Raw genomic sequence first — 14,065 nt, 5'->3', positions numbered from 1 at the left:
CACTCTGAAGCATTCATTAGCATGCTGATGCACTTTCAGACATGCTTTCTTGCTCTCCTTCTGGCATAATATCCACTTTCTCTTACTCTATTTCAACTATGAGTCACTGCAGACACATTTTAATTGGCCACCGTAGACCAGGAAGGGCCGTGGGGGGAAACCCAACATGGTGGCTTGAGTGGCAGGTCAGGCTCCACATGACCTCGAGAAACAAACTACAAGTCGATTGAACACCTACGTCCTGCGGGACAGAGTAACAATCAGGAGTGTGGGGAGGAATATTATTTCCCTGACCCAACTCCTTTCTCCTTTGACTAGAAACTGCTATAGTGGCACCCACAGGGCAAAATATCTCAATTGAATGAGTCTAGGCTATGATTAAATAATAGTCTGGGCACATTGTGAAGTGATGTACATGCGGCTGCAGCTCCATCCAATCAAAGTATGTTCATCACTATGTTATAAGAGAATAGGTATACATGAATAGACAAGCACGGTTAGACCAAAAAGACAATCTGAGTTGGTCACTCGGCTCGACATGAGAAGGTAATGGTTGAATCAAATCATGAATTGAAGATCACTTTTCATCACTAGACTTTGTTGCATTGTGTAAAATTGGCAGCACACATGGTGGGGTTGTTGCAAATATGATAAAGAAAAATCTCTGAAGAGGTGAGAATCTAACAACTCTGATTGGCCTGGATGTAGGCCAATTTGATCATGGGTATTGAAAGACCTCACAGAGGTAGAACATGTGAGATTTAAATAAACCATATTGGACAGAATCAGATCAAAAAGAGATGGGTTCACATCCTGAGGAATCTGGTTCGGAAATTCAACTCGATTGGTTTTGGTCAGTGATGCAAACCACAGTAAGATGGCAACCAAATAACAGTCAAGAAAGAGTGAGCTGGGATAAGAAGACAGGGGAAATATTCGATAGATAAAATGTCCTTTATATTGGATGGTCACAGGCCTGGTGTTGGCTTAGCGGTTAGGGTGCTGGCTTGGGATCCGAGGATCCTGGGTTTCGAATCCCGGTCGATCGCTGAATTAACACCAGGGGGGTTGACTCAGCCTGTCATCCTTCCGAGGTCGGCAAATTGAGTACCAGCTCACTGGTAATTCCCTGTGTGTCGCAAGAGGTGACCAACAGGGTTGGCAGCAGGAAGGGCATCCGGCCATAAAACATTGCTTCAAAAAGGGGACCATGGTGCGTCGAAAAAGGCCAACCCCTGCCCTGCGGGGAAAATGGCCTCTAAAGGTGGTTTTTATTTTTTTTATATTGGATGGTCACAATGAAAAAAAATCGTGGGCTTATAGAATAGCCAAAAACTGCTGAATTGTCATTTACCATCATCCATGACAATACTTTATTTCAAAAGGATGGGTTTGTCCATGACAAGTGTGAATTTTTCCATTTTTTCCAGAATTTAGCAATATAAAGTAAAGGCGAAGGTTGGTCTCTGAATTTCTAAGTAATCCCTCCCAGCCACCTGGTGTAATGGAAATTAAGGTCTCCATAGATTAGAAAGTGAAAATTGGGGGTGGGGGGGAAATTTTTGAAGAAGCAGGACCTTGTATATGGAGTGGTCACAGCTAGGGTGATGCAAATAAGAAATTGTTATGCAGAAAGACATGGAGCGAGAAACACTCAATGGGTTTGAGGGACGGGGTGCGATTACAAGATTTACAGACAGAGATAGCAACACTCCTACCAGGATAAGATCTAGGTTTGTCAAATTGCAAGGGGGGGGGGGGGGGGGGGGGTTATTAGGGAGGGAGGGAATCAAATCAGGAACATCCTGTGTGAGAAAGGGTTCTATCAGACAAAAAAAATGATGGAAGATATAGAGGGTCCCTGGAGATATATAATCGGAAGCCAGTTTGAAGCATTCTCATGTTGGAGGTGCACAGAGTGAGAAAGAGGGTTTGGTACAAAGACTGAAGGCTGGGGAAGAATTGGGGGTGGTGGGGAGAATGTGGGTTGGGGTTAGAACATTAGGAAGGAGGAGATTAGTGAAGAAGATAAAATAATCGATTGCTTCTCATAGAGATTAAAAGTAATATCTATTGCTTCTTGTAGAGCTTAAAAACATTAGATTGTTTCTCATAGAGATTAAAATAATTTAATGCTTTTTATAGAGCTTAAAAAAATATACCTGCGATTGTTTCTCATTGAGCTTAGAAACATTTATTGCTTCTCATAGAGGTTAGACAATATACTTGTGATTGTTTCTCATAGATCTTCAAAATAATTATATTGCTTCATATGGAGCTAATAAAATATATCTGCGATTGTTTCTCATAGAGTTGAAAGGAATTTTTATTGCTTATTATGGAGCTTAGAAAATATACCCATGATTGTTTCTTATAGAGCTTAGAAAATACACCTGTGATTGTTTCTCATCGATCTTAAAAATAATTTTTATTGCTTCATATAGATCTTAAAAATACATTTTTGATCGTTTATTGTAGAGCTTCAAAGTATTTTTATTGCTTCTTATCGAGCTTTGAAAATGCACTTGGTATTGTTTCTCATAGAGTTTAAACGTACTTGCAGATGTTTCTCATCGGACATAAAAAAAAAAATTTGATTGTTTCCTACATCTTTTTCAAATACTTTTATTTCTCATAGAAATTGAAGGGAAAGGTGTGTGCTGCATGTGTGAGAAGTGTTATGATTTATGGGAGCAAGACATGGGTAATGAATGTAGAGCAGCAACAAAGGCTGGAAAGGGTGGAAATGCGAATGGTCCGGTGGATGTGCAGAGTATCGTTGAGAGAGAGGAAGACAAATGATGAATTGCTAAAGATGATGGGAATAGAGCCTGTGATGGATGCTGTGAAGAGGAACAGGTTGAGATGGTTTGGTCATGTGTTGAGGAAGGATGAAAGTGACTGGTTGAGAAGAGTGATGGAAATGAATGTAGAAGGAAGTAGAGGACGGGGAAGACCGAGAAAGGCTTGGCTAAAGATGGTCGAAGAAGAAATGCGGGCAAGGGGGTTAACAAGGAGAGATGCAGAAAATAGGGCAAAATGGAGAAGATTGTCATGGGGACCGCAAGGCTAACCCCCGCTCTAGCAGGGAAAATGGCCTTAAAATGCCTGTTGTTGTTGTTGTTGTTTATTTCTCATAGAGCTTAAAAATAAACGTTTAGGCAAACACAGTGAATGAAGGTGAGAATTGATGGCAAAGTGACTCAAACTAACTTCACGAGTCAGTTCCAGTGCAGATGACTGTGGTACTGTGCTGTACATCTGACCCAACATCTCTGAAAGCTGGGGTATCATTGGGCCAAAGTCATCGACAAGGGTCTTCACAGACTTTATGAACACGGTGCAAACAGCCTACAAAACATGAGAAACCCGCTTTAAGCACAGCACTCGAGATATTCCCCAAAAGTCTTTTTAGAAACTCGACCCAAAAGATCAGCATGTTCCCCAATGATGGCCTTACCTCAACTACCTGGCTGTCATTGATCCACTTTGCAAGCAGTTTCTGAACAAGCTGAAAAACCTGTTGAAGGACGACAACCACCTGTTCCAACAGACACAGCAGGCATATATTTGGTTTTCAAATGCTCCACATTAAAAAGTTAATAACTCAAGAAAAAAAGATTTTTGTATTTTTATCAGCAGTTGGAAAAGAAAAACCAGACATTCAAAAAACAAAAGTATGAGGGTATTCAGAAAGTTTCCAGCCTGACCTAGTTAATGATACATTTCGACCCAACCAATCTCAAAGAACAAAGTAAGTTACTCATGATTTGATGTAGAATGAAGAGCTAGTCTTGTTGTTGAAGACTCGTGTTGATCTTTGTCAGCAGACACGTATAACAATGGATGAAATCAACAGGACATTGATTGAGGCATGGTAACAATGATAGGAGGCAAGCAGAATGTGGTGTTTCAGTCGTTAACCCTTCGGCAGAACAAAAGTTAACTTGAGTCAATTTTCCATCATTTCTCACATCTTTTGTTACGATGAAGGGCTAAAATCCGAAATGTCAGCTTTTCCGTGCTTCCCACGGTAGGTAGTTAGCATACCTCAATCGACGTCATGTTGATTTCATCCAATACTCAATATTTGATGTGTTTGTAAACAGTCTGGTGTTTTTGTTCTCAGGACTTCAATACAAAAGCGCCAACGGGAGTCGGTCTGTCGGAGTTTTGAAAAATAGAAACAGCTCATTCATTGCACTCCATCCTCGGATTGTACTTCACTGCGTCAGTGCACTCCATCCTCGATCAAACAATGGGCAGCAAAATGGTCCAAGTAAGATGGGTGACCAGAATGTCTAATCACAAGATACCTCAGCTGGACATTTCCAGAGCACGATGGAATGGCTTGAAGCAAACCTAAACAGCTTAATTAACAGGATAGTTTCACTCGGTATGAGTCATATGGGCTCACCACTTTCATTCTAAGACCAAACAGCAGAACATGCAGGAGAAGCACACATGTTTTCTGTCTCACTGAAAGTTTGAGAAGAAGGCAACAGCTGGAAAGGTGATGGCCACGGTTTCCTGGACAGTGAAGGAGTGATCGTCACTCACTACGTCCCAAAAGGGGAGAACATCAATGGGTTATGGTGATGAACTGCACTGGTGGTGAGCAGCCATCAAGAAAAATCACCATGGAAAATTGAATCAAGGAGTGCTGCTTCTCCAGGATAATACATCACCCGATACAGCCCAGGTGGCAGTGACCGCAGCGATCAACTGTGGTTTTTAAATGCTTCTCCATCCAGCCTGTTCACTAGAGTTTTCTCCATCAGACAAGATTCACCAGATTCTACTTGTTCCCCAAATTAAAGCAAGAGCTTGATGTTAAGAGTTTTTGATGCTGATGACGATGATGATGGTGGTTAAGGAGTTGTTGCTGTTGTTTAGCCCTGGACAATTCTATTGAACAAGCCTGCGGCACGGAGATAGCCGATTAATCTCCCCCACATCTAGGATGGTGTACCCCACCTTCACGAAGGCAGGGCCATGGCAGAGGTAGAGAGAGAGGGAGAGGGAGAGTGAGAGTGAGAAAGAAAACGAGAGAAAGAGAGAGAAGAGGGAATGGGTCGGTCCATGGGGACCGATCGGCACTCTGACCAGACTGCGCTGCCCTGATGAATCCGGGCAGCAGGGAAGAATGGGGAATGCCTGTGGCACCAATTGCATTGGGGGGTACAACCACAACGAAGAGGCATCCCCAATAGAGGTTTGTCAAGGAGTTGCTGGATAAGCAACACAAGGACTTCTCTAAGATGAACATCACAAAGCTGCTGCAGCACTTGTCCAAGTGGATTGAACTCAATGAGGCACTACGTTGGAAAATAAAGAAATAACTGAAAGCAAGTGATGTCACTTTCTGTCATGCAAGAAAAATTCTGAATGTCCCTCCTATTTGAAATTTGCATCATGGTGCAACTTTGAGCTACAAAATTAAGGACTTTCATAGCAAACTGTTCCAGGGAGATATATTTTAATTTCTGCAAGTTAAAAAAAAAATCGAATATTAAAATATGCTGCTAATTATTATTTAGAAAAGGTGTAATTTAACATCCCTTACATTGCTCTGTCATGGCTTTGCTGCCAACAGAAAAGCAATGCCTTTAATTTAAACATCACTGATCAAACCCGAGTGAAAAGCACATGAAAAATAATTTTTTTATTTTAACTAAGTATAAAAAATATATTTGCGTTTAATAACCACTTCCACATCTTCTGACTACAAGGTGCATGTCAATTGCAGGCCTAAATATGGCAAAACACGAGATTGCATAGCGCTTTTGCTTTGGTGAAAAAGTGCCTGGCCCACTTTACTTTACCAGGCAATCTCTAGTTGCTGAATTTACCAGAACTCAACATGGCTCGGGATGAGACAAGTGACTCCACTTCGACCTCTTTTTCTGTCTCCAGCCATTGCAACTCAACCCTAGATACAATCATACTGCAAATCTGGTGAGAGGATAGCTGAGCATAAGGCAGTTGCAAATGGGTCATTTCACAAGTGAAAAAGGATGTATAATTTGTTCTGAAAGGCTTGTACACATGCCTTGCCAAATAGTATTCGCTCACTGGCAAAACCAACAGTGAGAGAAAAAGCTCATGCTGGGTAACTTAGCGCAGGCTTGGTGGGCCAAATAGCCTCCTCCTGCATCCAAGTACCTTGTGTAACTTGCCGAAACGTGATTCCATTATTTTATTTTATTTTTTTGAATTTCTATTCAACCCCACCCAAAGATATGGCCAGTCACTGCCGAGGCATACTTACAGGGTGTGGTCCTTGACCAGGTGGTTTTGGCATGGCGCCCGTGCCATCTTGTTCGGTGTCATTTGGACCGATATTCAGGGTTGTGAACAAATTAGATAAGAGACCCAAAATGTGTATTATCGCTAGCCTATTGGCTGGGGTTTGCTGCCAGGGGTGGTCGTGAAAAAAAGGAAGCATGAGGGGGGAGGAGAAGAAAACCAAAAGGAGAAACATGAGCAACTGAAATTGTGTTTTCAAGGCTGGCAACACTAGAAATAATAATAAAAAAAAGATCAATTGAATCAAACATCAAAATTGAGAATAAACAATGCAGGGAAAATTCACTGAAAAGGATTGAATGCGAGGAGCTCAAAAATTGCATAAAGAAACCAACATTAAAAAAGTTTGAAAAAACAATGTCAATGACCTCAAATGAAGCTGAGTACAAAACAACTTTTAAAAATAATATGCCAGCTTAAAAGAAAAGAAAAAAACTACAAAAAAAAGAAAATTATACAGCTATGTAACGTAAGGTTAAACATCGTAAAACAAGGAAATCATATACTTACGTGATGTTTAAAAACATACCAGAAAAAATAAAATAATCGAAAAATATTTAATGGAGTGCCAAGGCAAAGAATAAAGGTTCAAAGAATGAAACATTGGTTTTGTGAAGTCAAAAGAAAAGTTGGGAACCACTCCTAAGCAGCACTGTTTATAGGGCCCAAAGATGTGGCACCATAGGGGTTACTGCCATGAACCACCATGGTGCGACACAATTTGAACAATACAGAATGCGCAGTGAGATTCTAAAAACAAGAGGTTTGTGTCAATTATAGTGTGATGATCAACAAAATGTACTTGTTTGAAATGAGGACGTTTACTTCAACTAGGCAAACACTCTGCTTCCCAACCAACCAACCATTCTCCATCCCCAGCTCAGGAGTTTTTAAAACAAGGCCATTAGCAAAACATCTCAGACCTTCTTTTTGGACCTTTCCACCACCTTGAAGCATCATCCCCCAAGGCTTCTCAGTGCTGTAACTCAGTGCAACGCCATCCACTCATCCATCATTAGGCTAAGGTTATGTATTGGATGCCACAGGCAAAGCACCTTGAGAAAAGAAAATGGAGCTGCGCAAAGCACAACGAATATTTCTCAACAGGAAGTTATAATGATGTCTTTGTTAAGGCAACTTTTCAGGAATACCCAAAACTCTGCTTCTTGTCCCACTGTCACTACGTTGTCTTTGCCCTCCCCTCTCTCACCTCACTCTTACATGAGCCAAGATTGTGTATACAAAAAAATAAGAAAAGGATTGCAAGAAAAGAAACACCACTTGGATCAGCCATTTAAAGTTTCTAATGAGTAAACACCACTACCGATTGAATTTTGGACTCTTCTCTGCTCCTGTTCATTCAACTGGTATTATTTGCCCTTACAGGCTGACCCAAGAGTAAAAGTTAAAACAAACAAAAAATTGCATCCAGGAAACCATGCATCGCCATTGTCATGCATTCAAAGAATAAGAGTTTTACATATTTCAATTCAACCGTATAGCACTGGGAATAGTTTGTCTCTGACAAATAATTTGCTCCAACTCAATTAATTGCTTTGGATGAAGTTTCGTCCCCTCATTTTATCACCCACAGTGGCCGAGTACAAAACTCACAGGCTGCTCAGCTAGGCTCTCAAGCTGCTGGATGTGCGGCGTGAGGAGAGTCTGGAGGTGGCCCAGAATTTCCGCGATTGGTAAGGGTGACAGCATTAAACCCAGCGCCTGCATGAGCCACATGCACTGGCTGCTCTGTGGACCGAAGGACGGAGAACCGTCATTCCATTGCTCAAATTAGTGACGACTCTTTATTTATACAAATATAACATATTCTTGTTTCCAATACTAAGAGCCATAATCACGTGGAATACATTTTGCAACAAATTAACAATGCATTATGTGGTTGTTCAACAAGGAGAATGAGGGAACTTAACCAACGCACAACTATTACTGTCACATAAACATTGTAATACTTTTTTTATTTCTTTAACAAAGTGCTCAAGGAACTTTGGAAATAAATTGCTTAATTTCTATGAAATCATACCGTCGATCGGCTTCGAAATGGTGAGCAGTGAGAATTCCAAAAGGTGAACACAGACATTTTTGAGAGGACATCAATTATGCCGTTCATGTACCAAAATCATGACACTAAAGGACAGGTCTCAGCACAAAGCAATTTTAGCTCAGCTAAGCTCAGCATTGGCATGTGGGCGGAAATCCAGACTTTAGATCAAAGCCACAACTGACCTATTAAACACGTGGTCTAAAAATGATTCTCGTTCGTCCGCATTATGCTCGCCAAGGGACCATACCTGGTGGATACGGAGACCGAAGAAACAAAATCCAAATTTTGGTTTTAAAGAAAAAACATTCGATCCCACTTTGGCCCCATATCACAAAGCAGATTATCATCCTCATTAAGCAAAGAGACAGAAGCAATAAATGGACAAACAAAAGTACCCTCATCTGTTATGTGGAAAGAGTTTTGTTGTTCTTTCACAGTCACAATTATTATTCCCACCTTCGCGTGCGTCAGCCAGGGAAGATTTGGCCCTAGTCTTTAACGAACAGACCCACCCAGCTTGACGTTAGACTAAGTACTGTTATGTCAGTGGGGTAAAGGAATATCTAGAGTCAGGTAGATCTGTATAGGTAGGTATTCGACTGCCGCGATAGGGAATCTACCCTGTAATAAGTTCCATGTGTAGTCCGGTTTGTCGGGATAAGCTGTATTGATGTCCCCGCTACGGGGGAGCAGGGCGTGCTAAATAGTCCAGGGATTATGGATAAGATTCCTTTGTTCGTCGTCGTCCCTGTCGCCAAACCTTTGTCCCTTATGGTAACGCATTCCTATAAACACTTCGATAGGCCCTTTAGTGCACACAGTAATTAATTCCCTTCCCTTACAACGACTTTGGAAAACAGGCAGGAAGCCAGATCGGGGCACTGACGGATGGCCGCCGCCAGCTACACCTCCGGCAGGCCTAGCAACATCGAGGGACACGAGCTATAACCACGCTACAGGGAACGTGTGATTGGTTGGCGCGGAAGGCGCGAACCTCCAGCCAATCAGGGCGAGCAATACCGGTGCGGGAAGCACTCGGCCAATGAGAGGGCGCGAGCAAAACAGAACATTGGAGGAGAGTCGAGGAAGGTTATATTAGGGTGCGCCGGACGACATTTACCCTCTTGCGCTGCACGTCCCTCTCTGACTAGTCTGAGCTCTGTCTCTCTCTTTCCTCGCTGGTCTCTTGTCTCTGCGCTTCCCTTCTTGGTCTTGGGAGGTCCCTGGTGGTCGTTGGTTCGCCATTTCGTGGTGCTTGGAGCGGTGCTCGGTGCTTTCGGTGCTGTGAGCGGGCGGGACCTCGTGTGCGATCGATTTGGAGCTTGGAGCGAGGCGTCCCCCTGAACTGACGAGGTCGTTCGAGGCCTGGTGCGGGTCGTTCGAGGCCTGGTGGCGCACAAGCGGGGCTGAGCGGAGCCGCGTTTGGACTTTGGACACGACAAGACCACGGACAGTTAAGACGCACCACATTTCACAAATACACGCCAACGCTTTATTTTCCTTTATTTATTCATTCCTGTGTGCGTATTCAAAGTGAGGTGTGTGGGATCCCAATATAGGATTTAGTTTATTTGATTACCGTCGCGTTTCTTGTTATCGGGTTCCGTGGAATAAATCTATTTTTACACATTAAATCTTGGTTGTTCGAGTTCTTTAATTCCCTGCAGGATCGGAGCTGCCGTCGGTTCGCTCAAGGTAAGCGCTTTTGCCACATCTTCCTCTTCCCTTCCTCTTCCCACGAGTCAAAGCAAAATCCGTGTTTGGTCGTCGCCTCCAGTAAATCCGTTTGGTCCATCCCCGGTCCCTGGTGTTAACAGGAGGGATTCACACGATAGTACTTTAGAGCAGGAATTTGGAATTTGGCCAATCTGCCAGCAGTAGCTCACAGTTTGTTGTATGATAATTTGCTGAATTTTATACTCTGTGTCCTATATAATACTGAGCAGGCAGACACCCAGCATGCCACGCTGGGTGCCATAAAAAAGATTTTAATGGCTTTTTTTTTTTTGATTTTGATACAGACAAAAGTTAATGGCAGAAGTTACCACAATTTGAAAACAAAATACATAAACCAGTGTACTTGATTAACATCATCAAAAAAAAGATAAAAAACAAACATTTGAGAGAAAATTGAATATAGTTTGAACACAGAGAATGAGAAGGCCATCTGCAAGGACTTCAGCATAATTATTTAAGTGCTTAATTATGATGTCCAAAATGCAACCCATATATGTACCACCTTTGTTAAACGATAATGTAATTGTTCAATGGCACACTTCAGTTTGTCATGTTTGTACATGAGGCAAGATCAATAATGATTAACATTATTCCGTGAGGCAAGATCATTGTATTAATCAAATAATTACAGCATCAGTTGAGGATGATGCTCCTTATAAATCACCTTTGCACAGGGAAGTGACTTCCACTGCAAGCATGACAAAGTCAAAGCACTGTTTTTATTTTAACATGTGGTTTGTTAAAAGTATATTTAGAAAATGCATCAATTGTAATGATGAGAGGGGGAGAGAGGGGAGAGAGCAGGGGAGAGGGGTGGAGAGAGAGAGAGAGAGAGAGAGAGAGAGAGAGAGAGAGAGAGAGAGAGAGAGAGAGAAAGAGAGAGAGATATACACATATATATATATATATATATTATATATATATATATATATATATATATATATATACAGACTTGGCATTTAATATGGAATATTTTTTTGTGGGGGTGAACTTACTTTTCAAGATGTCTTAGAACCAAAAGTTCATTGGAATTATGTTGAAATTATTCTAGATTTTGTTAATGTGACCTTTAAAAGAAACAAAAACCACATTTGACATTTCGAAACAAATAAATTGATCCTTGAAAGTGATGTAAACTGATTTCGAACTCAATTCATGGACAGTACTGTGTTAAACTTCTGTACGTTTTCCAGAAGTATCTCTTTATTTTGCACATTAGCCAAATTGTTTTTTAACAAAAACAAAAGTTAAATTAAGACTGGGATTACGGACAGTAAAATTACAGTTCAGTACTTCGTGTAACCCCCACGAGCATTCAGGAGAGCACGTACACGTTGAGGCATGCTGTTCACGAGATTTGCCAAGGTTTGGACAGGAATCGCTTGCCATGCAGTGACAATAGCCTGCTGCAATTCACGCACAGAGGTCGGCTGTTGGTCCAAGTGGTTGATTTGACGCGTTAATTCTGCCTACAAGTTCTCTATCAGATTCATATCCGGGGACATGGCAGGCCACTCCATATGCTCTACACCACCGTCAGCAAGAAAGTGTTGGATCATGCGAGCACGATGAGGCCGTGCATTGTCATCTTGGAAGACAAAGTTTCCTCGAAAGGCTGCACGAGCAAATGGAAGCAATGTTTCTTCCAGAATGGCCCTGTACTTGAACTGGTTCAGGTTTCCATTCAGAACAACCAGGTCAGTTTTGCCCCCTGCATGAAAAGCAGCCCAAACGGTCACCTCACCACCTCCAGCTTGGACTCTTGGCACTATACAATCTTTGTTGTAGGCTTCATGCACTTGTCTGCGCACTCGGACGCGGCCATCTTGACGATAGACCAGAAATCTAGACTCGTCACTGAAGATCACGTGATTCCAGTGTCCTGGCTGCCATTGACGGTGCTCTCTGGCCCACTGCAATCGGCGCTGGCGGTGTTGTCTGGTCAGGCGTGGCTTTCTCAGGGGACGCCTGGCACGATACCCTGCTTGAACCAGTCGTTGGTTGACTGGCCTTCTGGATACAGGCACATTTGGCAGTTGCTGCCACTCAGCCCTAAGCCGATTAGCTGACTTGGTACGGCCATTGCGGACTAACCGGTGCAGCTGGCGGTCATCCCTCCTTGTGGTTCTGCGGGGACGTCCTGGCCTCGGTATTGGAGTAGGGACACCCCCTGAGCATTTCGTTTCAGGATCTTTGACACCTGACCTTGAGTGATGCCATACTGCCGAGAAATAGCACGCTCTTTCATGCCATAATTTTGTAAAGCCACCACTCCATGACAAACAGCATTGTCGAGTTGACGGACCATCTCCAGAGGAAGCGGCAATAACTTTTGGAGACGTGCAGCAGTTGTTTTCCACTAATACATAACGCAACAACCCTTGTATACCCGACTGTGAAGCCAATCGTCAAATGCACCTGTCCGTACATTTTGCCACGCCACTTGTGATATAATCCTGTTGTTGACTTCTTGCTGCGACAGACAATCAGTGACATGGTTCTTTTAACAAATAAATTACCAAAGTGTAAAAGAAACTCACCAGATTGATATACTGAGTTAAGAAAGTAAACCCAAGTCAAAAAAAAAAAAAATTCCATATTAAATGCCAAGTCTGTATATATATATATATATATATATATATATACACATATATATATATGATGAGAGAGAATGAGAGAGAAAGAGAGAGGGGGGGGGGGCGAGAGAATGAGAAAGAGAGATGATGAGAGAGAACGAGAGAGGAAGAGAGAGGATGAGAGACAATGAGTGGGAGAGGGAGAATGAGAAAGAGATGATGAGAGAGAATGAGAGAGGAAGAGAGAGAATGAGGAAGAGAGATGATGAGAGACAATGAGAGGGAGAGGGAGAGGGAGAGGGAGAATGACAAAGATGATGAGAGAGAATGAGAGAGGAAGAGAGAGAATTAGAAAGAGATGATGAGAGAGAAGGAGAGAGAATGAGAAAGAGAGATGATGAGAGAGAATTAGCAAACAAGAGGGAGAATGAGAGAAAGGGGGGGAGTGGGGGAGACAGGGGGAGAGTGAGAGAGAATGGGGAATTGTAAAAGCTGAAGAATTATGATTTAAGTTTGAATGGATAGGGGAGATATAGAAAGAGAAGACGCTAACAAGTAATATTATATACATATATTTACGTATACAAACATACACAAACATACACAAACAGGTATTGGACAAATAAGTGGAAACACCAATGCAAAGTCACTTAATAAATAGGGTGTTGGGCCATTATGTGCAGCCAGTAAGGGCATGTATGTGCCATAGCATAGAGTCCACCAGCATCTGGAATTCTGCAGGAGGAATGTGGTACCATTCTTTCACAAGAAAGTAAATCACCTCACACCTGTTTGATGGAGGTGGAAAACGTTGTCTTGGGCGTCATTCGAGAAATCCCATAAATGTTCGATTGGGATCAGATCAGGTGATTGCGTAGCCATGATATATGGATAACATCAGCGTCATGCTCATCAAAACAATGGGTGACCATACCTTCTCTGAGGATGGGGTCATTGGGGTGTCTTCTCTTGCAGCCATGTTAACCATAATTAAAGCTAACCAGGCCTGTGCAGCATTTTATACATAACCCTAAGCATGCTGGGATGTTATTTGCTTAATTAACACATGGGCCACACCTGTGTCGAAGCCATTGCTTGGTGTCCCTCATTTACCCAGGTGTTTCCATTTTTTTGTCCACAACCTGTATTTCCATGCATGCTGTCTATTAAATGCAATAAGTGTACATTTTAAAGAATTATAATGAGGAAAAAATGAAATCATAAAAGTTGTGTAAATGAACCATGAATCTGCACATCATAGCTTCAAACTAAAAAGTTTTGAAAAATAGATAATAAATAAAGTACTCAGATTATATTTTTTTATGCTTTCATTAGGAGATTGGGAAAAATAACTCAGTAAGAGAAAAGATCAATAATATTT

At 42.0% G+C, this 14,065-nt stretch overlaps 1 protein-coding gene across 3 annotated transcripts in view; it reads right to left on the bottom strand.

Moving 5' to 3' along the window:
* IPO13 (importin 13) overlaps positions 1-14,065 on the bottom strand; it is a 308,248-nt gene that overhangs the window by 63,195 nt on the left and 230,988 nt on the right. For 2 of the 3 annotated variants that reach the window (XM_068112643.2, XM_068112650.2), the window contains exons 12-15: positions 7,924-8,058; positions 6,272-6,415; positions 3,461-3,541; positions 3,214-3,351 (exon numbers count right to left, since the gene is read on the bottom strand). In XM_068112643.2, coding sequence (XP_067968744.1) covers positions 3,214-3,351; positions 3,461-3,541; positions 6,272-6,415; positions 7,924-8,058 — 498 coding nt within the window. The remainder of the gene's footprint in view (positions 1-3,213; positions 3,352-3,460; positions 3,542-6,271; positions 6,416-7,923; positions 8,059-14,065) is intronic. The other variant, XM_068112659.2, reaches the window with a different exon arrangement.

This window comes from Myxine glutinosa, chromosome 1 (genome assembly GCF_964187855.1).
Source record: "Myxine glutinosa chromosome 1, kmMyxGlut1.1, whole genome shotgun sequence".
NCBI classification, from domain to species: domain Eukaryota; kingdom Metazoa; phylum Chordata; class Myxini; order Myxiniformes; family Myxinidae; genus Myxine; species Myxine glutinosa.
This window is presented reverse-complemented; position numbering and strand designations above follow the sequence as displayed.